The sequence below is a fragment of the Acanthisitta chloris genome, unplaced genomic scaffold (genome assembly GCF_000695815.1).
Source record: "Acanthisitta chloris isolate BGI_N310 unplaced genomic scaffold, ASM69581v1 scaffold19177, whole genome shotgun sequence".
NCBI classification, from domain to species: Eukaryota; Metazoa; Chordata; class Aves; order Passeriformes; family Acanthisittidae; genus Acanthisitta; species Acanthisitta chloris.
Genome location: NW_008684537.1, coordinates 13,776 through 40,143, shown reverse-complemented (window position 1 = coordinate 40,143; position 26,368 = coordinate 13,776). Strand labels below are relative to the sequence as shown.

At 37.1% G+C, this 26,368-nt stretch overlaps 1 protein-coding gene across 1 annotated transcript; it reads right to left on the bottom strand.

Annotated features, from left to right (window-relative positions):
- Nucleotides 1-13,361: 13,361 nt before the first annotated feature.
- LOC103806680 lies at nucleotides 13,362-21,358 on the bottom strand. Its single transcript, XM_009079389.1, has 2 exons — nucleotides 16,837-21,358; nucleotides 13,362-13,495 (listed from the first exon to the last, which is right to left on the bottom strand). Exons 1-2 carry the CDS (start codon nucleotides 21,335-21,337, stop codon nucleotides 13,362-13,364), a joined length of 4,635 nt encoding a protein of 1,544 aa, XP_009077637.1. The 5' UTR covers nucleotides 21,338-21,358.
- Between the last annotated feature and the right edge of the window lie 5,010 nt (nucleotides 21,359-26,368).

Here is a 26,368-nt window from a genome sequence, read left to right as displayed (position 1 = left end):
TAGTTAAATTCAATGAACATAGAAAAATCACAATACTAGTAAAGGGGAACATCCAATTCTGATATAAATTTGTACTGCAAGAATTTCATGATAGTCAGATGTGAAACTTCATATTTAAAAAAAGAAAAAGTACATCAAAATGAATAATGCTAGTAGTATATAAAGCCAAATCACACAAGATCATTTCAAGATCAATGTAATAAATGCTTATTATTTAGCAGAAAAAAAAAATCAGGAACAATGTACAAAATAATAGTGCAAGAACAGCTGCAATCTATTCCTTCTCATCAGTTTTGAGATTTTGGTTAAAAACTTTACAGCTGGCGAGAGATGCTGCTGAAAAACTCAGATTCCACTCAGTGGGCTGATTAAGGCACATCTTTATGGACTTCAAATGTTCATTTTCTGTTTTCATGTCTATTGAATTCTGCGGCTCCGAGACTTTCACTTGTAGTGTGCTGTGAGGAAAGAAGTGGGGGAAGGAGAAGGGAAACAAAGGAGACAAAGTTTAGTACACTTTCCTCTTCCCATGCAAACAAGCTGATAAGAGGCAAGATGAGGTGGTGGCAGATCATGTATTTGGTTGGGGATTTTGTTCTTGTTTTACTGCACTATGTTCCAGAAACACCGATTAGAACCTGACTGTGCTGTGCAATCTGCTTTCCCAGGCTCCTGCTCCTGCTGTTCCTCTGCACAGGAGGTACAATAATGGCATTCTGAGCCTGGCCTGGCTTCAGTCATCTCCAGCTGACTACTGTAAAGGTATAAAGCAGGAACTGGGCAACAGTTTGAGCTTGGGATTTTTGCATTGACAATGTTCATTTAGTACAGCCATGAAAGGACTAACATATAGACAGCATTTTGTTTCAAATCTAGGAAAGTAAGTCATACAAGAAGGGAAAGAAACGCAGCCCTTCGTGGGGATCATGAAGCAGACTAGGACAGGTGTGTGGATTTAATTGTAGAATGGTTTTGGTTGGAAGAGACCTTTAAAAGCCATCCAGTCAACCCCCTGTGCTGAGCAGGGACATCTTCAACTTGATCAGGCTGCAATCTGACCTTGAGTGTTTCCAGGGATGGGGCATCCACTCTGAGCAACTTGTTCTGGTGTTTCACCATCCTCATCATAACAAATGTCTTCCTTAATAGATACAACACTGTAATTGTGCACACTTGGAAGACAATTTCAATCCTAATTTCAAACCTCTCCATCCCTACTTTTTTTTTTTTATTGTCTACCTCCTGCAGTTATCTGCCCCCTGTGTGCAATTCATTGTTTCTCACCATCCTTTTCAAAGATTTCAAGAACTTCAAGAATGATACAAAGTTGAATATATCTAGTTACTGAGATACTAAAAGTAAAATTCTAAGTAGCGTAATTAAGGGTAGGAGGTAATCACCATGCTGTAAACTACCCACACACAGTTTCCTATTAAAGGGATGTTTAAGCAGCAAAAATATCTTTTAATGGCCTTTACTTGCTGCATCTCTGGAAACAGCTTCATCACAGGACTCAGGTGCAAGTTCTGGAGGACTGAATCTGCTGCAGTGTTAGTGCTCACATGGGTGTGCAGAGTAGCTGAGGACAGTCAGTGTCAGTATAAGGCCATAGCCTACAACATATTGCCTTGTGTTACTCAAATACCATTGACTGACTTGGATCAAACCTCTTCCTATGTCATGGCAAGATGGAAAAGCTTATGTAACAGCTAAAGCAACAATTCACAGATGTTTTTCACAGATCATCTGAAACACAGTTTTAATACTGTAATGTCTCCAGAAGGCTGTGAGCCTTTCTGGCATGGCAGTGAAACAGGCATTTCTCATCTCCTAACCCTAGTGCCAAACCCTCCATAACTAGGGTACTGCTCCCATGCCCTGCATTGCCTTGTGTCATTCTTCAGACTCTGTCTTTTGTCTTGTAGCCTTTCCCTCTGGTTGCTCTGACCTTTTCCTTCCTCTAGGAAACAGGGTGCAAGCACAGCTGATGGAGAAGACTTCAGTCAGCAAGGTTACCTTCTTGAATGTACAACCTCCTCTCAGACTGGAATCTTTGCCCTCAGAGAGTCAAAGCCTGTTCCTATGACCACTGGATTCAGTGTGTATATGAGATGGCATTAAGGCTGACTTCTGAAGTTTGCAGCTTTCCTCACTCCTACTGGTTTTGTGTTTTCCAGGCATGGCCAAGTAACTAACCAAACTCCTAACAACTAATCAGCAGCTAAACAAAGAGATAGGGCAGGAATGTTGAGGTTTTTGAAGGTTGGGGTGTTTTTGGTTCCGGGTTTGTTTTGGGTTTTTTGGGTGGTTGTTATCTGAAAGGAACATAAACTGCCTTGGGAATGCAGGAATTGCAAACTGTGAAGTAGTATATACCTTTGAAGTGCTTTAAAGAACAGTATTTCTACTGTCTTTAAAGCAGTGGATAGATAAACCCTGTTTAATGCTGGGCAAGTGCCAGACAGGAAGAGCTAAAGGTCCAGGTTTCTCCTATGATTTGGCATGTTACTTCTGTATATAAACTAGGAATTGCACCAAGCTGGTATGGCCCATTTTCCAAACAATGCTGCTGGTGGTGACACAGCATACACTAGGATTTGGTGTAATTGTGACCATCATTCCTTCCCATCTGCTTGGACTGTAAATGAAAGTGCTGAGTCCTACAAAACTACCAAACGTCACTTTCCAAGTAGTCAGCTCTGTCCTACTCTTATCTTTTAGTTTTCATACAGGTTTCTGTACAAGCTGTAAGAGCCTGGACTGAATTTACAAAACTAGAACTGAAGTATGTGCTGATAATTGTCATGCAGTGATTTACCTCTCACAGAAGAACTCTAGGAAGCTCAAGACTTTGCTTTTCAAGAGAATGCACAAAAAGAGGAATAGAAAAATGTTATTTGATAAAGTGGAAAATAACATGGTTAGAGATCTGCATTAATATATTTGTTAACCAAGAAGAACCTAGTCTTTCAATCTCTTTTTATTCTTTTACCTGTAGTGATTTATTTTCTAGCTGTTGTAAAAAGGTAAGAAAATGGTGTATTAAAATAATATTTTTTCAATCAGAGAATGTAGTTAAAGGAATAAAATTAAACAGAAGCATTTGATTTTCTCCAGCCCAATCTGTCAATAGACTCTACTCTAAATTTTATTCCACTCTGCTTGCAAAAGCTCCACAGTGCATTAAGCATTCCTAGCAAAAGAGGTGTTACAGCAACCATCCCATCAGGAGGAACTGCAGGTTACAACCTGATGCTACCAAAAGCCATGAAGACTATTTCAGCAGAGGTTGGAATTAGGCTCTAGAGTATCTCCACTCTACATCACCCCTGGAGTTTTCCACTATCAATGCCTGAACCCTTAAGAAGATGGAAGTGCTTTTAAATTCATAGACAACAGGCATTTACTGATCTTAATGGACTCTAAAAAGGTTAGAATTTCCAATTCTGAAGCCATCTGTTTACCATTCCAGCAATTACCTGTTTTATTGTCATTCACTTGGGAATGACAGTTAATAAGCTTCCGTGCATGTGATTTGTGGAAGTTAACTACAGGTGCTCCTGTGTCATGGAACATGAACTCCAGACATGGCATAGCCAATAGTTCTCTTTCCACTAGGGAATTTGAAGACAGGGCAACAGTACTAAAAGCCAGGGAAAAGGAAGAAAACTGTTCATTTTTTCATGATTCTTTGTGTGACAAACTAGGGAGATTTCTGGGAAATTCAGATTTTTTTTTCATCTTTAACTACACTGACCTCTACTAGCTCTAACCACTCTAGTAGTGCCAGTAACATATTTACTGCTCAACTTAAAAAACCTCCTATTTCACCACATGCAATAACTGATCCTGATCATTCTTGTCTCTTAGAAAGTCTTGTCTCAGAGAGCCAAGTGCTGTGTTTCGGCAGCCCTTCAGCACATGCTCTGTCATGGCTCTGTGCAAGCAGCATGTTAGTCTTACAGAGATTTTGGAGTCTTCTCTAGGAGAGTGCATGTGCCCTAGCAGAGGGGCAGGGGCAGCAGGTGGAGCACTGAGGTGTGGGCACACCATGTTTGTGCGTTTGGCTTTCTTTGGGTGCTGCTGCACACTAAACCAATGAGTCCAGAAAACTGTCAGTGACTCCAGGATATTTTTGTGTGAGTTGCAACTCTCAGTTCCCATATCACCATTACTGAATCTCCTCTGAATTCACTATCTCTCAACAGCACTGGAGAAAGAGCTGATTGCCTGTGTTACCCCAACAAACCATAGTACCCACATTAGAGCAATGCCAAGGGACTCTCAAGTCCTATCTAGTCTCCCTGGCTAAGTAGACAACCCTGTGTGTAGTTAGTTTTCCAGGCCTGCTAGGATCTAAAAGGATCACCTCTGCCCACAAAAATTTCCTCCTATCATTAAAGCAAAAGGAATTAAATAGAAAGGTCTTTGAATTCAACCTTTACTGCAATGAGCAACAAACAGTCTTCCCATGCTCTCAAGTGCTGAAGAAAACCCTGCTCTTTTCCACACTGCCAATTAAAACTGCCTGAATACAAGTATTTCTTCTGGAAATTTTGCATTTCATTCTTTAGTTTTACCCAAATCATTATTAGGCTAATAGAAATACTGATTTTTAATAGCAGGATGGGAGAGCAATACTGGATAAGTATTGAACAAAATGAAAATAATATTCTTTGAGCTGCTTATTTTCTGTCCAGTTTGGAGCCACATTCTTCAGAAAAAAACAGGAATTTTGTCCAGAAAATGACAAAAAAACCTGGATAGCTCAAGTCCATACATTTGCTAAGTTAATCTGTGTGTATGACATGTCAAGATATGTTGAAAAAAAAGCAGGAAAAAGAAGTAGGAGTAGGGGAAAATGTTTCTTATCTCAGTTAGGTGATTCCTCGGCATTTCCCATCAGATTCCCATCAATGCTGTGTGTCTGCATGCTGTAAAATGGCTGTGAAAGTATCACCTAGGGTTATGTTTCTCTATGTCTTTTGCAACACTTACAGATAAAAACATCTCCTTCTGAGCAAGCCGAGAGCAAGGTCAAACTGCTTTTACCCTCCTCCTGTCTCACGAAAGTTCTGCAACCTGCACTTGTTAAAGCCACCATCAGTGATGTGCAAATTGATAGCTTGGAAAGCTAAGAGCATCTGTGATACACAGCACTGACTTGAGGCTTTTAGAGAAAGATTTCAAAAATACTAAGTAGAAATAGTAAAACTTTAGCAGCATAAAAAAAGAAAATATTCTCTGTACAAAGTACTCAAACATCTCTCAGAAGAGGAAATAGTGGCACACATTAGGTGAAAATCTACAATGACTATAGCAGCCTCAGCTTTCCAACAGAGATTGATTTGATAATGCAACATACATTGAAATGAAAGTAAACCAAACACGCACAGCCTGGACTGTCTCGAAAAATTAAGCTCATCTTTCCACAATGCCAAAATGCAACAACAAAGAAATCTACAAAGAAAAATGTTAATGCCTCATTTCCATTAACCAAATGGATTCTCATTCTAATGAGAAGTAACACATTTCAGCCCAGTGGATGGAATCCTACTTGGGAACCTGAGAGAGACAGCAATGCCCTGGAAATCTGTTAAAGCAAGCTGGGGAGATAAGCAATATCCATGGAGTCTTTTAGAAGTTAGACATAAGAGCTGGGTTTAACACAGCTGGAGTACTAAGAGAAATAAAATGGTATAGAGTACACCAAGACAGGAGCTGAACTGAATAGAGACAAAAAGACAGGGTGAGAAGCCAGAACCAGCCATAATCCCAAACTGAAATTATGGTGGAAAGTTTATTTTGCTCTTCAGACTAACTCAGAAGCGTTTTCTTGTTTTGAGGGGAAAAAAAAAGGGATGGGAAGAAAGGAAATAGGAAATAAACACCTAAGAAATATATGAAAAAGGTAGTTAAAAAATGCAAGTAGGAATTTGTGAGAACCTGTGGCACATCAGTGAAAGAGGACATTTACTGGTGGCTATTTACAGAATCTCTATATTGAGATGTCCACACACTGTTCAACCTTTAACTTGCACAGAGACAAAATAATAAAGCAGTACTAATCACCAGTACTTCATCTTCAAAGAACACAGCACAACAAACAGCAGATGGAATGCATTTTTCAGGTGAACATTGGGCAAGTGGAATAGATGACAACAGTTTCAGAGTGCAGTTACAGAAATAACATGACTCTCCTCAGGACCAGTCAGCCTCAGAGAACATTCTCACTTCCTTGCACGTAGCAGATCATAGGCAACATAAAAGGTTTAAATCACAATTTCATTGCAGAATTTGGGAAGTAAAACTTTGTAAAGAATGAAATTAATCAGACTTGTGCAGCCGTGGAAGTCCAGAGCTCTGTCCTGGTGACTCCCCAAAATACAGGACAGATTTGAATATATGTTGGACAAGTTTAAATATAGACAACATTCCTGCCCCCCTTTTAAGTTATGTTTATGTAAATCAGCCTGAGAAAGTTATGCAGAACACTGATCTTTTTGATCCACTGTTTTGTGGTTGTATAGACTATTTAGCAGTGCACAGAAGGCAAAGGGTCTCAAAGAACAAGGAAGGGAAACATTAATGTTAGCTGTCACTGAAGTGGGCAGGAAGTCATAAAACTTTAGGGCATAATTTCCTACTGATGACAGTATATAAGAACAAAACCAATCCTATGATCTCAAATGGTTCATAGCATACTGCCTTGAAAGATCCTGGAAACAAAGAGCAGCTAATAGTCTAACAGGTGAAAGGAAGCATCATTCATTTTATGATTTATGAATTTATAGTGAATTCTTATTTGGCACCACGGTGAAACACATCTGCCTCAGATCATCAGCTCCATGAAAGAAAACTACCTAATTTCTACTCAATATTAAAAGTTGGTAGCATGCAGATAAATTAAAAGAACCCCTAAACACCTGTTGTGCAGGTGAGTACTGCGGTATTTGCATTAGAAACATACAGTAGCAGAAAAAAAGGCTTTGCTGTTTTTATTCTACCTAATCATAACTAAAAATGGTTTTGAATGAGACACAATAAGGCAAAGGTTGGAGGTTCAGAACTATATATGCTGCTGGTTCAGGCTGTTCTCAGAGGAAGCAGAATGCCACCATCTCAATGCTGTGATGGATGCAGCTATGGAAATCTTGTCATTTCAGCTCAGATCTTTAATTCATAATAGTGTTTTTACATTATAAATGCAATTATGTTATGGAGAGATATCATCTGAGAAACATGATGAGACAGTCCCTGGGTGGTTTATAACCCACCAGACTTCTGAATTAAGGAAGGTCAAACAGCAATTTACAAATAAGTAATTTCCTTTTCTGAGATTTCTACTACTTAAATATAATTTAAAACCAGCTGTGAGCAGTAAACTGATAAATAGGAAATGTCAGCAACAAATATGATACACCAGGGGGTTTCTTCAAACACACATCTCTAGAACTTTAAAGGCAGGTAGCAACAGACACAATTTTGAGAATGGATACCTTAAGTATAGCTCTCAAATATGTACTTGCATTGTAAATAAATTTCTTAAACATTAAAATTATTGCTACTCGATGTTTTGAAATTTATGTTAAAGTGTCCCAATAAAAACATTGAAAGCTAATCCCCCCCCCCCCCCCCCTAAAATTTAGCCTCCATTCCAAATAGAAACCATTACACATAGATAAAGGAGCACAATCTAAGTGAGAATAAGAATTAATTTTTTTATTAAGGCATTCTTACAGTTTCTAGACAGGAGTTTTTCAACTAGGCTTTCCATTTCATGTACAGGAAAATAATTCATTGTGTGAACCAAGACTGCAAAAGTTTGAAATAAGACATCTTTGAGGGCAAGTCTGTGCCAGTAAAATATCAAGTATAATCTTGGCATATTTGTGAAATGTACACCTTTGACAAGATCCATCTGAAAAAATTGACTTCCCTAAGCATCTTAAGTTATGCTTGTATTTTAATATGAAATGTGAGTTATTATGTTAATTCCTAGCAGGACCACAATTTAGAAATATTCTACCCTGAGCTGCAAACTGAAAACAAAAAATACCTACAAAAGGTCTCCTGGAAAAGCATGAATGTAGTCACATTGCTCACTGACGGCTTGACAACTGATATAAAATATTAAAAACCAAGCAGAAAGGCATAGGAAAATCTTTTTGAATGGATTTGAAGTCCTAAGTTAATGTTAAGGCCACTTCTACCGGTAGGTCTAAAGTTGACCATCACCAAAGGAAGAGCTACAGCCTAGCTAAGATACCTGCCCCACTGACACACAAACCACTGTAAGAGAAGCACAGATTTCTTTTATGGATGCCTAGAAGTGGAGACTGAAAGGAGCACGTGGCAGTGAGTGGAGGACAGAGAGCAGGTGAGCAGGCACAGCCACTGAAAAAGAAACTTTTGTGAAACTGCTGTCTGAGTTTAATTTGTGGTAAGGAACTGAAAAAGCTGAATGCAGATATAGGTTGGGTGAGTTTCTGCTGTTGAAAGAACAAATGGAATAGTAAAATCTGTCAGACTGACAAAACCAAACAAAAGAATACAGAAAGAAGTGCCTCGCCTAAGTCTCCACAATCATGAAATTTCTCACTGAACTTACATCCTCTTAACACAGAAAGAGATACCATTATTTGTACTGTAATGAAAAGGAGTAATCTAAGCAGCCTTTCCTAGTGTCTAGAACATGACATCAGAAAATGATCCCCTTTCAGTTATGAAAAAATGGAAGGAAATATAAATTGCTTGACCTGTTCACAAAATCTGTTCCAGGGCTCAGTCACTTCCACAGCAACGAAGTTCTTCCTTGTATTCAAATGGAACTGAATTCCACAGAACAGAATGTGCAATTTGTCTTGAGTATGGGAGCAGAGACAGTAACTTGTCTAGAGTTATAAAATATCTAGAGCTGTTGGCTCAAAAGCATAGAGCTAGGAAGACAAAGTGTTTATACATCCTGATGTTGGAAAAGATATGAATTTTTACACTGTAAGGAAAAAATTAAGCTACCCAGTCTTCATTAAGGAAAAAAAAACAGATTAAAAACTTGGTATGGCTATTTACAAAAGATTTTCCACACCTGGGTTTGAAGAAATCTGTGACAAAGGCTGATTGAGATCTCACATGTGGTATTACAAATCTCTTACCACGTGTAAGAGATATAGTATGGACCAGCAAAAGTACACAGTGAGAAATATGCAGCAAAAAACAAAACAGGGAATAAAACTGGGCTGCACTTTCTCCTGCAGAGTATCTTTCGGTGCTCACAAACATACAGCTTGGGGATAAAGGAATGATGTGTGATCTGAGAATGAATTAAAGTTTGGTACAAAAGGAGAGCAAAGTACAAAGAGAGGATGCAGATGAATGTGGAACAACCAGAGTGTAATGGCCTGGACAGTGGTTCAGACATGGGCCTGAATAAACTAAATGAGTAAAAGCAGTGATGGGAAATAAACAACAGGTCAGCAGGGACCAAGAGACAGAACCAGTGCAGGTTATGCAGCTCTGGAACAAAGGCTTAGGCAGCTATTGTGGATCACATATGAAGCACAAGTCAATGCTCCATTGCTGTAGAAATACAAGTATCATGATACATAAAAAGCAGTGGGACAGCTAACACTGGAAGCGACAGCTAATGGCAATGGTGTAATTTTCATTAAGCTAAGCTAAGCTGACACGAACTGGTTTGACATCCTGTTTGGGCTCATCAGCCTCCCTGAGAAAGTGTGCACAGCACCTATGCTTCTGTGAGAGAGGGAAAAAAAGGTAGAAAGCTGCAGAAAACATAGATAGTCTGACTTATTTAAGTGAGTATTTTGAAAAAAAGTTCATGAAAAATCACACATTGAGAATAAAATGTAAAGTGAGCATTTGGATGAGAAAACAAGTCAGTCAGCTGAAAGCTGGCAATCCAATACAGGGAAAAAGAGAAACAACAGATGGAGGAGATATGAAAACTGTAGTAATACAAGATGATAACTTAAGAAGAATGAAGAGAGAGGTGTCTCAAGAACAGCATTATTTTATCAAGATACACCGCAGCCAATCAAAACATCAAATCATCACCTGGTTAGGAATACAATGTGCAGAGTACATTTTAATTATTGCTCTGCTACAATAACTTCAGTCTTTTATTTGACTAGCAGTGAAATAATGAATATTTTCTTTCCTAGCTTTTTATAAGACACTTAAAACAAAGTAATTTAAAAATTCCAATTAACTTCTCAACTGACACCTCAATCTAGCTTCTCTTTGCAGTATTTCAAAGAAGTGATTTTCTCTTAAAATCACCTCAGCTCACAGTTCATAGGCAGCTCATATCCCTTTACCAATATATTCAGGTACAGGTATATAAATCACACTTTGGCAAAAACCATAATTTAGATTCCCAAACATTTTCTTCTGTTTAATTTTGAAATATCTATTAGCGTCTTTTAAATAGCTATGAAATAAACATTGTTAGTGACTACTCCATAAACTTTCTTTGCACACCCAGGAAAGCCAACAGGTTCTGTATTACATTTAAAACACAAAGCACGACTCTACCTTGATTACCACCAAGGGCAAATCCGCCGAGCTGTGATGTTGCAGTGGTGTGTGCATGGGAATGCAAAACGCTGCTCTGAAAATCCTGTGCTTCCCATTTAAAGCAATTCCCATTCAGGTACATTCATCTACTTAGTTGCTGATCACTGTAAAAATATCTGGCTTAATTAGAACCTGAAGGCTGTCAACAGCTTTCAGAAACACCCTGCATGCTTGGGAACACCCAAGATTCAAGACCATTTTTGAGGGATTTCTTTTTCATGTTGACCAGAGGAAACACTGGAGAACTAAAAGGCTTATGGTGAAAAAGTGCTGTCCTTAAAATATAGCAAAAACTTATTTGTGTAAAACTAATATTCAGTTACTAAATGAATACAAGGAAGAAGGAACATTAAAAATTAAATTCGATTTCTAACAGCCACCAAATGTTACCTACATTTGAAACTAAATTTCAGGTAAGTTGACAAGATTTAGCACCACTCCATAAGGCCCTGCAAAAAAATGTTTGGACTTTCTCCTGAAATACTCTAAAATATCAAAAACATTTCTATTAGTCTTAAAGCTTCTTTAAACAATATCTGTAAGGCACAACTGTGTAATTATAACAAAAGGTTCTAGTTAAAGAGTGCTGCTAGCAAAAGGATAAGCTGTGAATAAATGTTGGCTTGAAAATGTGAAGATTTCAAACCCTGGTTAGAAGCTGCAGTGATAGGACAAGGGGCAATGGGTACAAACTGAAAGAGGGAAATTTAGGTTAAATATTAGGAAAAAGTTTTTCCCTGTGAGGGTGGTAAGACATTGGCACAGTTTGCTCAGGGAGGTTGTGCACCCCCAACCCTGGCAGTGTTCAGAGCCAGGCTGGATAAAGCCTTGAGCAACCTGCTCTGGTGGGAGATGTCCCTGCTCATGGCAGTGGGGGGTTGGGACTAGGTGATTATAAGGTCCATTCCAACCCCTAAAATTCTATGATTCTCTGAAATCATCAGAGGTCAGACTAAAGCTATGCTTTGATGCATGAAAGAGGAATTAGGGAAGGAAAATCTACCCAAGAACACATGCAAACAACAGCCCAGTCATCTCACACCATTTAAAATTTCCCTCCCAATTCTGGAACCAGAATCTGCACTTTCTCAATGTAACTAACTGAAGATTCTAGTATAAGACACTTTACAAATATCTGGTGAAGAAAAAAAGCAGCACTAGCTTTAGCATATAAACAGCAGAGGAATGCAAACTACATCACAGTACACAGGCCTCTAGGAATTAAAGCATCTTTCTTGAACAGGACTATTTTCCCAGAGCTCAACACCAAAATGTGGAATTGTCTCAGTATAAGATTCTGTGATAGTCAGACTACATAAATACTTCATTTAAAAGCTGCATCTTCACAGGCTGTGTTGATTGACCTCTATCCTTTTCTACCTAAGAGCAACCAAAGCTCTGCTTGAAGGCTGTAAACTCTTAACAGGAGAAAGGATTCAGATTAGATGTTAGGAAAAATGTTTTCCCTGTTTGGGTGATCAGGCACTGGAATAGATTGCCCAGGGAGGTGGTGGAGTCACCATCCCTGGAGTGTTTAAGAGGCATCTTGATCTGGCACTGGAGGGTATGGTTTAGGGGTTACAGCAGTGTCAGGTTAATGTTGGACTCAATGATCTTAGAGGTCTCCTCCAACCTTGATGATTCTATGAGTCTATGAAGAAGGATATGTACTTGTCAGATTTTCAAAAGCACTAGGTAGGCCTTGGAAAACTGCTATTTTCTCCTCTAGAGAAAGGCTTAAGCAGAAAGACAGTAGCTTGTCTATATTTACAGTGTTACCAGTTCCCAAAAGAAAGCTGAAAAATTGTAGCCACTTCCTCAGGACTTAGGACAAATAGTAAAGCACAAATATGAACTTCCCAGTTTTTGGAGAGAGAAAATTAAAAACAGGTAATAAAACAATGCTGAATAAAATGATGAAAAAAGCCCCAACTTAGGTATAAAACTGAGTATATAAATCCTACACAAAGGCTTAATGATCTTGGTACTAAACTAGAAACATTTCCTTGCAGGTAAAGGAAATTAAAGACTTCAGAGTTGAGTTCTTACAATTGAAAAGTAAAAATCCCTAGCTCAGAACCCTCACAAGAACAGGAGAAACAGCATACCCTAAGGCAATATGTAAAGAACCACAGTTTAAACCAAAACAGAACCCAAAGCATATACACCCCACACTAGATCACATGATGTGAGAAAAGGAAAGGGGAAGAAAAGAATATATAATTGCATTTGGCAAGTAGAATTCCAGAGTGTAAGACAAAATGGAGCATCAGACTGTGGGATTGGAGCTGCTGTTGTTGCATTATGGGGAATGAGGCAGAAACCATTAAGGTCATTAAATGAGTCAGGATTTATTACATGTGTAGAGTCAACGATATGTACATATATCAAGTCTACCTTCCTGCTGTTACACCTCTGCACTAAAAATGGCTCACCGACAACAGTCATTCACTTCATATTCTTCCTACATTTCTATTAACATTCTTACTTTGTTTTATGTCTGCCTGTGAAAAAGTAACTTCTTGTCTGGCAACTCCAGTTATGAAATTTTCTATCTGCCTATTCTGCATCACGGGTGAAACTTACGTTGAAGCCAAGTAACCCTCTGATGATAAGCCTTTGTGAACAGAGGGAAGACATGGGCCTTGAAAAGGATTTCTCAAAATCAACTGATTTAGTGACTGTTACACTTTGTCTCTTTTGCAGTTTACCTAAGCTATAGTTTATATTTGTCTCTCATTAGGAGCACAGAATGTGTTCCTTCATGAAAGGGAAAGCTGAACAACCCTGCTAAAAACACTAATTTCTGTCACTAGATCATTGGTGTCAGACTCTCTTCCATAGTAGCAGGGAAATGATTCCCCATTTGTAGCCTTATTGCTACTGGATCGCACCACTGTAAGACAAATAAGCAAGAATACTGGAATATTAAAGCCATACTAATATAGGTATGTAAAAAAGTTCACAAAATTTCCCCTCCCGATTTAAAGAAAATTTATGGTAACAGGAGCCAAGTTTAAGAATTGTCTGTAATATTAATATAGTTGCTATGTGCACATTGAAAAGACCAATTAGACTCACCCAAATAAAGCTGTCACAGTAAGGATTCCTAACTCCTGTGGTCAACTTTGAAATTACTAAAAAAATTAGCACTAACTTGATTTCATTAAGACAGCATTTAAAAACCGCATTCAAACATAATGAAAAATTTAAATTGAAAATTCAGGTTCTCTGTCGACAAGCCCAACAGATTCTTCTTCTAAAACTCTATAGACTACTTGAAGAAAAGCCAAAATGTAAAGGAGAAAATTAAAAAGTTCATTTTAGATGAAGAAACTATCCTAACTTCATGTGATTAGAATTGATTTTTAAAAGCTTTTCTGTGCAAACTCCCACCCTGATATGAAAGGCAAGTGAACAGGTTTGTCGTATCAGCACAGCACACAATACTGTCTGCTACTGTAGGATGTCGACTGCCTCCTCTGCATCTGTGATAAGTCCACACTCTCTAAAAATTTAAATTTAAATTATTCAGTACATTGTAAGATCCTTAAATGGGGTATTTTCCAGTGTCCCAGTTTTATGGTTAGATAAAAGTTTATCTTATTTTAGCTTGGCTTCCTTGAAGCCTTTTGGCCAAGTGCAAAGCACGTGAACGCGACCTTCAGTGTTACAAGGAAACACACCGAACCACTCTCAGGAAAACAAAAATATATAAATGCTTTCCTGAAAACATGCTTATGTAATTTTCTCTGCCACCACAGAGAGTGTTTTAATGTTGCTAAAGAAATTAAAATGGCCAGAACATAGATTTACAGTAAAAGGGAACTGCCCCTCAACACATCAATCGCATTGTTGAAACAAGAGTTTGGAAGTCAGGCAGTAACAAACGTCCTGTGGAGCAATGTATCTACCAGCCACCTTATCTTGAACAGAACAGGCAATGGGAAAAAGTGATTGACTCTCTTCTGCTGCTACAATGAGCACATGGCTAGATCTGACTGCTTGATACTACCTTGAAAATGTTAAGAACTCAGTTGCTTTATTCCCACTCGCACACGCTAACCAAAACTGAGCATACATAAAAATTTGATAAGTGTTCTGCCTACCTGCTACAATGCTTCCAATAAAACATCATCACAACACCTCTCTCTTTCAAGAACATTCGTAAGACCCCAAGATCAGTAAAACTTGAAGAAAAACTTCAAATATTGACCATAAATGTGTACAGAACAACATTTTCAAGCACGACAACAGAACAGTGATATAGTATATGATACCACATCAACAAAATATACAGTCCAAAGAACATATGAACGAACAATGATGTTTTCATGTGCATTAAACTTCCAAATGCAGGAATTATGTTTGAAGTCACATGCATGCACAGCTAGAAATCACGTTCTTTTTTTTAGTGAGTAGCTATACTCTAGACTAAAAATGTTTGGATGATTTCCTTGGCTGGTGGGGAGAGCACACAATGTTGAACCAACATGCCAAAACAAGACATCCTTTCTGTATCAGACAATCCCCTGATACTGCAACAGTACCCCTAAAAATGATTTGGGGTTACAAGTGTGGACAAAATTCCAGAATCATCATTCTTTGTCTTTTAACATTTCCTTTATCATATAGTTTCTAAAGACAATGATTGATATGAGAAACTATGAGTAAGAGGCAAAATAACAAAAAACTGTAAATGAAATAATGTAAAATATCAAAATAGTTATCAGATTTCCTACAGATCCAAAACTAAAGGAGGAAAGTTATCAGGTAAATAAAATTGAATCCCAATTAAAACTAACATGAGACCATATCACAGTAATAGGTCTTACATTGCCATAGAAACAAAATGTTTACAGATAAATATAATTTGAATGTAACATTTTCTCAGTGAGTTACAAGTATGAGAGAGCTCTTTCTTCATTTGCAAAACAGAAACAGATACATGACCTTTCCTAGTTCTGCTCTTTTTTACAGCAATCTCGTGTCAAGGTTTGAACTAAAAAACAAATTGTTTATGTTGAGCTTGGCCACAAATCAGTGAATTAAAATACAAAACAGTAGTCTGAAGAGAAAAAATGCTGTGCTGTGGAAAAGCAGAGTTACACCAAATGAGCTTAATATGAAGAATCCTATATATCACATGAAATACAAAAGAAATAAAGCATACAAGAGCCATAACACTGTTTATCTTACAACTGAAATTATATTTTCTGTTTATTATCAGAGATGATTTCTACAATATAGAATGCAAAGAATACCTAAGATTTTGCTCTGATATTTTGAACAGGGTTTTTTTCTTATTCTTTGGGCAATATACCAGATTAGCTAATACAATATTGTTTCTACAAATGAAAACTTCTGCAGTAATTTAATTCACACTGCAGAATTTTTCTTTTACTCGGTATTTCACACCTTTGTTATTCTGTTGAAACGAGCTGAGACTTCTATTTAAGGAGATGTCTTTGCCCCACGGAAGAAACAAGTGTACCCTCTCCCTCAGTAACATAATGGCATTTCTGAGACCACAGTTGTATTAGAATGTATTATAAATATCTACGTTTAAAAGTTAGTTTAATTTCACACTAGCCTAAAAAGAGTCTAAGACAAGGTATTTAGCACAATAACTTGATACTGTACTTGTCAAGAGCAATTTTGCATTTTAAGCTGTTCTGTACGAATTCAATGCACAAACCCCTTAGAGTCAGCAGATTTCATCTGGCATTGAATGGATACTAAAACGGATCTCTGCATGAAGAATTCTCAAAAGTACAAAGTACTACCTTTTACTGCATAATTATAAAACCGTTCCAGATTTATAACAGAAATCATTCAATGACAATATAAAAAAAAAGCTGTATGTTAATACACTGAATTTATGCTTCATTTTATCATTTACTCTTCCTTGCAATATGAGAAACCACAGGATGGAATGAAATTCTGCTCCTTTTGAAATCAACAGCCAGTTGTGACTGACTTCAGAATGTCAGAGCTTGATTTCTTGTCTGTCTGAATTATACTAGTTAGCTTATCGTAGCTGAAAGAGTGGTGTAAAATACTATACACATTTTTAAATTGCACTTCCTGCATTATTCTGATGCTGCTTAATTTCGTAACTTCTATGAAATTAAAATGAATAACATGCAATAAATAAAAAAAAAAGTGCTTAGTTGTTTGACTTCTCCAATTGTGTAAGATTTCAATTTTTAGATGAAGGGGGGAACAGGAACTTACCTACTTGGTACTTTGGGTAATAAGGTGCCATTTGTCCACTACTGCAAGATTGTCTCTTATGCCTTTTTCTTAAATTTGTATCAGTGGTCTCCCATGGTGGACTTTTTCTTTTGTTTATTCTGATAAGAACTTCAGAATTACCAGCAGGATTATGCTCCTGGTTTACACCACTACTTAATTTTCTCCTGTGAAACTGGTCATCCAGCCTTTCTGTCACTTTAGAAGAATTAGATCCTTTAGATGTTTCCATTTCATTTTCTTGTTTCTTTAATGCATTTTGCTTAGTAGAATGGGACCTTAAAAGAGGATGTCTTTTTTCTTCCATATAGGCCTGAGTGCTTTTACTGTCAACAGCTTCAGGAGAATAAATGACATTATTTAACTTAAATGAATTGTGCTGCTCAATATGGTTGATTTTCCTCAGAAATATCCTACAGTCTTTAAAGGTTTTGGTTTTCCAAGCATTCTGAAACAGTTTATCTTGGCTTTGTTCTTTTCTAACGTTTTGCTGGCAATGAATTGTTCCATTTGTCTCTGAATGTGACTTAAGTATATTGGCTAAACCAGGATGTGGGTTAAAGTCAGAAGATCCCATCATATGTTGAACAAATGCATCTCTGGCTTCATTTTCAGTTGGCAAGAGGCTCTTCTGAGACTCTACCAAAGTCTGACTGGACTGGATTTCTACTGTACTTTTTTCCTGGAGCTTGGGTGTTTCATCATCGGTTTCCTCACTTGTACTTTTAAACAACTGGCTTTGGCAAAATAACTGCAAATTTTTCTTTTTGGATTTCCAGCCTCCAGGAGCCTTATTATAGAGCCTTTTCGTTTGTCCCCACCTATCACGCTGCAACTTCTTAAATTCATTTCTTTTCAATCTGGCTAATGTGAAATTACTCTTCATGCTTAAGACTGGAGACCTCACCATATTATGTAAGATTTGCAATTTCCCTGCTGGTTTTGAAGGAGACGATAGTGCAAACTTTTTAAAGTGCTTTCTGAAAGGGCAAGTACTAAGTTCAGGTTGTTTAGTTTCCATCTTTACCTCTCTAGTACTAACTACTTCTAAGGGATTGCGAGCGTTTGCCTTTCTCACCAGAGAGAGAGACTGTGTTTCTGTAGTTTGCATAAACCAGGTGCAGAGTTCATTCATATTACACTTTTTCTGGAACAGCATTTTTATAGGCGACGTTTCAAGTTCTACAAGGCAGGAGTCTAAAGGGTTTGACATTTCAGCATTACAGTCTTGTTCAATGGCATCCCTTTTATCACATACACATTTATCAAACTCACTTCCCCCCACTCGCAACCAGGTATTAGTTATCTGTTCAAATCTATTATTTAGTTCTTCCAACAAAGTGTCACTTGAAGTGGAAGTAGGCCACCACCTGAGAGAGGGATTTGATGAAAAAATGGGATCTGATGATACTTCATTAATGGGCCCCAATTCACCATCCTTAAGGTCCTTTTTAGCATTTCCTGAATGTCTCAGTTCCAAGGTATCTTTGGATGCTGTGCTCTGATTTGACTGTGTATGTTTTTCCTTTCGCTCTTTAGCTTTTTTCAAATGGAGTTTGTAAGATTTATGCAGTAAGGCACTTCTACAAGTAAATGCACTAGAAGATGCTAATGAATGCAAAAAATGCAGTGAGGGCTTTCTGTCTCTAGCAGAATGTCTCAATGGAATTTCACGTTTTCTTGACACTGTTGGAGTAACATTGTTCGATCCATCCTCTCTAGAATCTTTCTGCATGTTCTTTCCTTGACCCATATTATTGCACAGTTGAGTTTTTCTCTCCTGTGGTATGTTTTTTTCTAACACATTCTGCTGTTGCAAAGGAGGCAAACTGTTGCTAATGCTCACTTTTCTTTCCTGAGGTGAAAGTCTACTGACAGTCACCGATATGCCGGAAATTCTCACTTTTGCTGGCCTACCAGGCTTTCGGATGGGGGTTAAAGGCTTCTTCATCTGCCGTATAATATTGCTGCAAGGATGTGGTGATGCTAGATTACTCTTGATAGGTCTGACATAGTCATACCCAGAGACCTCCTTTTCAGCAGAAGGTTTCTGTAAGGCTTTTACTATTTCAGTCAAAGCATTTCCAGTTTCTGCACTGTGCCTTGCTCTGCTGGGGTCGTTGGCAAAATTAGAATCAATGTGTTGCGTGGGCAGAATGCTGATTACGTTTAGATTACCTTCAGAAACATGTCTCTTAGTTCTTCTTGACCTTCCAAAAACAACTGTCACGGTGATATTTTTGTTGCTGTTGACTTCTTCCGTTACTGCTGCGTCAGACTTGAGGCTTTTACCACCGTTGCTAAGTTCAGGTCTAGGCTTTGTGCTTTCACTCATGTCTATTTTTGGTTTTGGAGGCCGTCCAATAGGTCTCTTAACCTGCTTAACCACTTGAGGACCTATTTTCTTTGGTCTACCAGGTTTTCTTTTTAAAACCGATTCACTGCTACTGCTTGATTTCTCCAGAACTTCGTCATTTTTTTTCGAGTCACTTAAGTTAGTTTGACCAACTGGACAAGAGCTTGTAATTGCTTCTGTATAAACACAACTTGAGCCCTCCTTGGTATTATTTTCACTGCAATCACAATCCTTGACACAGACTGCATGATAAAGATCTCCCGTGGCCTCTTTGTCTAACAAAGTGTTTGTGTGCCCCTGAAACAAACAAAGATCTGTGCTTCCTTTAGAAGATGCAGCTGCAGATGTCAAAGTGTATTTGACTCCTTCACCACTATTAACCTCTGAGACAAACATAAGCTTAATAGGACTAGAGTAGTTTAAGGGAGATGAGATTTCCCCAGCTTCAGATGTTGCATGCAAGTCCCCATTACTGGACGTTAAACTGGATGAATTAAAGGTCAGAGATTTCAAAAGGCTGTTGTTAATTCCTTGATCTATAACCATTTCTTGCTTGTTTGTCGCCACACAAATTGCTTTGATTTTACTGCTGCTTGGCACGTGTGAGTGTGGAAGGAAGCTCTGTCCTGTGCATCCCATTTCACTCAGAGTGAAAGGTAAGCCTCTTCTAGCAGCTGAGTTCACAACCTGTTCATAGGTATTATCTTTTAATTTTTGGCTTATTTTGTAACTATCCAAAAATGAGTTGTTAGTCTTTCTAGCTAAATTTATCGTGTCTTCTAAACGCTCTACAACAACCTGTAGATTTGTGTCTCTCACAATTTTCCTTATATTTATGTCACCGCACCTTTCAGCATGAACATTTTTATTTATTTTCATTTTTTCTAAACTTTGTAAAGACTTTTTTGCATCAGACGACTTTCTAAACATGATATTGTTCGTTACATACACAGAGTACCATCCAGGAGGCACAATGTTACGTTTAGTTCTGCCCAAGATTTCATTGCTCTCATCCTTTAGAGGAATCTGACCAGTCTCTTTCAAGGTTGCACAATCTCCGTGTGTATTTGGGAGGTTTGCCTGGCTGGCTGCAATAGCACTGTTTTCTGAAAGCACCAGGAAGCCAGAGCTGGTTTGAAAATTAGTAAGAGGTAGTTTGAAAGACTCTGTTTGGTGTACTGGAAAGCACATTGGTTTGGTTTGGCAATTGACACAAGGATTACTTTCAAGATGTTGCAAAGCCTCATCTTCTATTACAGTAAAACTATGTCTTTTATTTGGATGTATTTTATCAATTTTTTTTGCAGATTTTTTTGCATTTCTCTCAGAAACCGACTTTTTTCTTACAAGAGTATCATCAAGGCTTGCAAGCTCCCTCTTGATTTGCAAAGACTGTCGTCGAATGACCGGTGAATCAGGAGAATTATACGTTGCAAATAAAGTTTCCTGACGCTTGCGAAATCTAGTCTGGATAATTTTATTTTCCATTTGTTTATCATGTTGGCGAAGTAATTCCATAAAGCTGTAATCACTTGCCTTAGCATTATGCAAAAGAGATGTTATGAAGTCTCCTAATTTGACATCGTTTTCTGGTGCCCTGTCACTGCTGGAAAGTTTTACAAGGTTTGTGGCTATATCTGTAGTGTCTATCAATTTCAGCTTTTCATTAATGCGGTCCATTAAGTCTTGAAAAATGGCAGAATGTTCACCTTTCTCAGACATCTCAGAATTCATATAACCATCACTGCTCTCTTGATCTGTTGATCTCAATGTTCCATCTGCACTTTCGGTGGTCTCTTTTCCTTTGCATGTTGTACCTTCGAATTCTCCTTTGCTTCCTTCAGCTGGCAAGAGGGATGGAGGCTGGTTGATGGATATTTCAAGCTTATTGTTGTCTAAATATGGAAAATCCATAACTGATCCTTCTGAGGAATCAAATTCTTTACTTTGCACAGGTGACAGTGGAGGTGGTGATGGGCTGCGAGATCTATTTGAACTTTTAATGCTGTTTAAGAGATCACAGTCCTTAGCTGAATATGTACACGCTGTTCCTTTCACAGAATGCCTGTTATAATTTTGCAATTGGTCAGCACAATACTTAGGAGAACTACATGCTTTGTTCACCATTGTCTTAATACATCCAATCGCTACAGCTTGGCATGACAAAGAATGGAAATCTTTAATACAAACAGACAGAGGTGGTAAACAAGTGTTTGGCCTTTGGTTTTGTAAACAGCACCTTTTTGTCAGCATATGTCCATTGCAACTGCACAATGAAACATGAACATCCTCTTCAGTAAGGGAACTGGCAGTTTCAGAGTGGACCAAATGTGTTTGCTTGCAACTGCAAACTATAGGAACACTTTCCTCTTGTATTAAGAATTTTAACATAGCCAAAGTCTGTTGCCAGTGATATGAACAAAAAGATTCCAAAACTTTGTTTAATGTTGATTTTCCTTTTTCCAAATTAGCTGTTTCCTCTGAATTTGCATCAGCTGTTGAGCTTGAACTGAAAATGAAAACAAATCAAAACAAAATATAAATTACAGTAAAACACCACATCTAATGTTTGTTATAATGGTTAAACTCAAGCCTAAAAACCTGAAGTTTGCAAAACAGTTCTGTTCTAACTGCACTATTCAATCATACTTGCAAGTGCCACTAGCAATGATGTGCATCTTATCCATAGCAGTGATAGCACTACCACTAAGAAAAATAATGAGGAAGAAATTAAAGGGCAAAAATTAGTTTGAAATATAGCTTCTTGTACCTAAATGTGATTACAATGTTAACTCTCTGGTATTTCAAACTACCTTAGCCATTAATGAAGGAAAACCTCACCAAGAAGCTGTGGAGCTTGGTATTACTCCCATTTCACTAACTGAGGCACACAGAGGGTAAATGACTTGCCGAAGATCACAATTCAAGGCTGTGGCAGAGGAAAGAATGGATCCATCTCTCCTGAATCCCACTCTTAGATATTCAAATACCTAACGGTATTGAATGCTCTTCAGGATATACTTAAAGATCTTTCTAAAGAGATTTTTATTTTTATATTTAAAGGACACTTAACAGGCTAACAGAAAATGGAAAAAACAGCCACTTGCTACTGTTGCTGCTCTTTGCAGGTTAAAGCTTCCCTTCCAGTTTTTTTTAAATACATTGCAGTGGTGTATCACATGCTCTTCACTGCAATATTAAGAGCCACACAATTGCACACACACGTGTGTGTAAAAGAACACACATGGATTCCTCCATTAAACACAGAGATAATCACCACTGGAATAAATAACTTCTGTGGTAAAAGTTAATATCCTTTAAATCTCAGGTCCAGGGTAGGCCTATGTCTAAAATAAGACTTCTGAGCAGTTGTCCTCAAAGATATTAACTCAAAATAAAATAACTTATAAAATATTACCTTAACTATTTAATTAATTTCTTATAAATTATTAAAACTAATGTCACTACTTACCTAATCAATCATTTATACTGAAAGGCTGAAAATTTTCCATGGTAGAAATTAATACAGATATTTCTTCAATTAAATACAAAATCCTTATGCTGGATAGCAACTATCAACAGATAGTTAACACCTAGTTCAAATGTTTTACTGAAACCAATTGCATGAGTAGAAAATGTTAGAAGAATTCTGTTTTAGAAAAGTATGTATTGTTTAAACATATCACCAAACTCTGAACATGACACTAACTTTTTTTTCCTACTATCATCCCCTGCAATTTTTTGCATTTAAACCTATACTTAAAAAAAAAAAAAATCATTTTGATTTGGTTTACAACTGTATTGATCAATGAACAAACATAATTAAAATCTAATATGCTGCATTTATATAGGTACCTATTCATTAAGGAACTCATACCCAATATTATTAGCATCAATAATAACTTTTAGCATCAAGCTTCTTACTGGAAGTTATACATACAAATTTGTATTTTTATTGTCCTACACAGATCTTAAAGTTTCAAGCTTAAAACCAGCCAACTCTGCATAATAATTCCTTGTGTTTTTTTTCCTTCTGCTGTAATATTCAGTATGCAAATGGTACATATTCAAAATCAAGCATCTAGATGATACTAACTCATAAGCAGAAGATAATTGTGATGGTATTAGTTGAAACTGCAATTATGTTTAAACTGAAATAGTTAAGTCTTAAAAAGCAAAAAAAAGAAACCTATTTGCACTTGCAATCTAAAGTAAAAATAGCATTATTCAAGGGAAGGTCATTGTCAGGATTTAACTGCTTTTGAAATGCCACTACTCTGAGAAGACTGACTGCTACTCCAACAAACTCAGGAGTCAAGTCTTGAAATGCATCACTACACTTGTGAAAACAAAGCTTGGTCCAGCAACACAACTAAGGATAAAAGCTAACTGCCCTCCCACCACCATGACCTTAATAATGTTTTGAAAGGCCAGATAAAAAAAAAAATTAAAAATTAACACAGTACTAGGTCTTCATCTTCAATATTTTGTTTGTAAATCAGAGTAAATTTGTTAAGAACTAATTTGCTAAAAAGATGGCTGTAGTACAGTCTATTTTAGACTGAACCTCTAAACAGTACCTTCCTGTCTATCTAGACTTGCAAGGTTTCACTGGAGAGCTTTAAGGACCTGTATCCTTAACTGCTATTTAAAGTATGTTCATTGGTGTAAGAAACTTTCAAAGCCCTACAGCCTTCTCAAAGTCAGTAACCAAAGTTTCCATAGGCCTCAAAACTGCTTTGAATTAGCTAAGTGGAGATCAACTTGTTGTATAAAGTAATATCCTGATTACCAGAGACATACTGGACATTCTTCCACCGCAATTTTTCCTGGTTATCTACCCTTGTGTGACAACTATAATCCTCATCCCCTTAACGTGAGTTAGTTTCTAAAGCTCACAGGCATCTTCATCTAGTCTACTGCACAAGTACCACACTCCAAATGATCTTCCAAGTTCATGGACACACACTGAGCCCTTACTCAGTCACCATTTGGGAGCACAGATTACTACACAAACAAATGAAAGCAACACATTTTCCCTGACGTGTCTCTCTGGAGAGGTATCCATATATTTAAACAAACTAACTTTTAGTAGCTTTTAATACAACTATGTAATTGTACTTGAGTTTCCTGTAATTCCTTCTATGGCACTTTAAATTCATGGCATCACACAGCAGTTTAGACTATCCTCAAGATAAAAGGCTTAAGCAGTAGTTTCATAGAAGGAAGAGCTATCACTGTCACAATTGCACACTTCCTTCACAGAACCATCTTACACTTCTCCAAATCACACACAAGAAGATGGCTAAGGAGAGTGGGCAGGAAAAGGAGAGGTGAAAGGATCAATATGCTTTGCTCCCCCAGTACCTTTTGTGCACAGTATCCCTGAAGACAAAGCTTAAGCATGGAATGCCATGACTTCCTTTCTGGAGGACAGGGGCAGTTAATAACAGGGAGTGGGGACTGACTGGAATCCAGAAGTGGCACAAAGGCAGAGATGTGATAAGGTTAGTTAATAGCCTTTCAGCATATTGTTTTACATATAAAGAAGTAAAACTTTGCCTCTTCTGCAAAAACTACCAGGAAAGAGTTTATCAGAGGACTCCCAAGAGAGGTCCTTCCCTAGCTCCATGCTCTGTCACCTCAGCACAGATAAGATAGCTCAATCTAGCAACTTCTTTACAGACTGGGAACAGGAACAAAACCAGAACACAACATACTTTCAAGTACTCGTACGAACAGCATAGAACCACTATAGAAATAGAAATCTGTCTTATAGAAATGTTTGTTTTCTGACTTTACTGAGTAAATACCTCAAAAATGCTATATATTATCTGTAATATATAACAGATAATTTTTAGCTGCAAACTAAAAGGAGTAACCATTAGAGAATTAGCTTTCTGAACTTCTTCTCATAAATGAGTAATTAATCAATCCTGAGAAAAGAAACTGTCCTTCCTTAAAGCTATTTCTGATAAAATTCTTACAGTAAATTAGTCACTATGTGCTTAATTTGTACAGTTCTTGATCTTATGCCACTGCTAATAAACTTGTGCCTCAAGAGTAAGTCAAATAAGTCAGTGTACAGGTTTTTGTTTCTTTCTTTTTTTTTTTTACTGAATGAGCAAATCAATCACACATCAGTGTTGTAAATTTATGTGCAAAAGCATTGAAGTGCTTTACTACAAATTACAACGTAGAAACACGTTAACTAAACAATTAAATTCATACAATCAGATTTAGGAATATAACAACACAAAGAAGAAACAGAATTACAGTACATTTACAACACAAGACAAATACATGGAATTCATTAGAAAATATTGTAATAAATAATTCATGAATTATAGTGCAATTGATTTATGCATAAATATAACTAATTGCCTAAAAATCAGTTGTTAACAAAAATCTGTCAAAAATCAAGGCAGCCACAGAGTTTTACTAAATTACTGCGACAATGGAAATACTGCAATTAAAAAACAAATACAAGTATTTGTACTGTAAACAACTAAAAAAATCAGTCTCACTAAAGTTAATATACAATTTAATATAAAATTGTCATTAGCTACCAGAAATGGTTTAAACAGCTTTACTGAGCAGTAGTTCTAAAAACAGAGGCACTGTTTTTTAATATAAAATACTTGAGAAACATTCAAATAAGTAGAAAGCATGTAGGGCTTGCTTTCGCCTTCATTTAAAAGTCTGCTGAAACAGGAATTTTCAGAAATTGTCAATTACTAAGTAGTGACTGGTAACTGAATTTATAAAACAGTTCAAAATGTATAATTTAAATGACATTTAATGAAATACATAGGGGTCGGGGAAGGAGAATTTACACATTTCCCTGCCTTTCCTTAGTTGTGTAATTAAAGGTTAGCCTAATAATTAGAAACAAATAATTCTGTTCCTTTAAACACTTACAGGTTGAGTATCATCTATAAACTATCAAAAAATATTTTAATATACTATTTCTGACCAAAAAATAAATACAAGTACTAAAATGTTGAAAATTAATTATAATATTACATACAAAACTACTGAGCACTGTTAAGTCAATAGTAAAATGATCCCTGATTTTATGAATCCTGTTAAATTTTTGGTCAGGTCATCTTTGAAATGATATAAAAAAGAGTTACTGTTACTTGCCTTCAATATAAA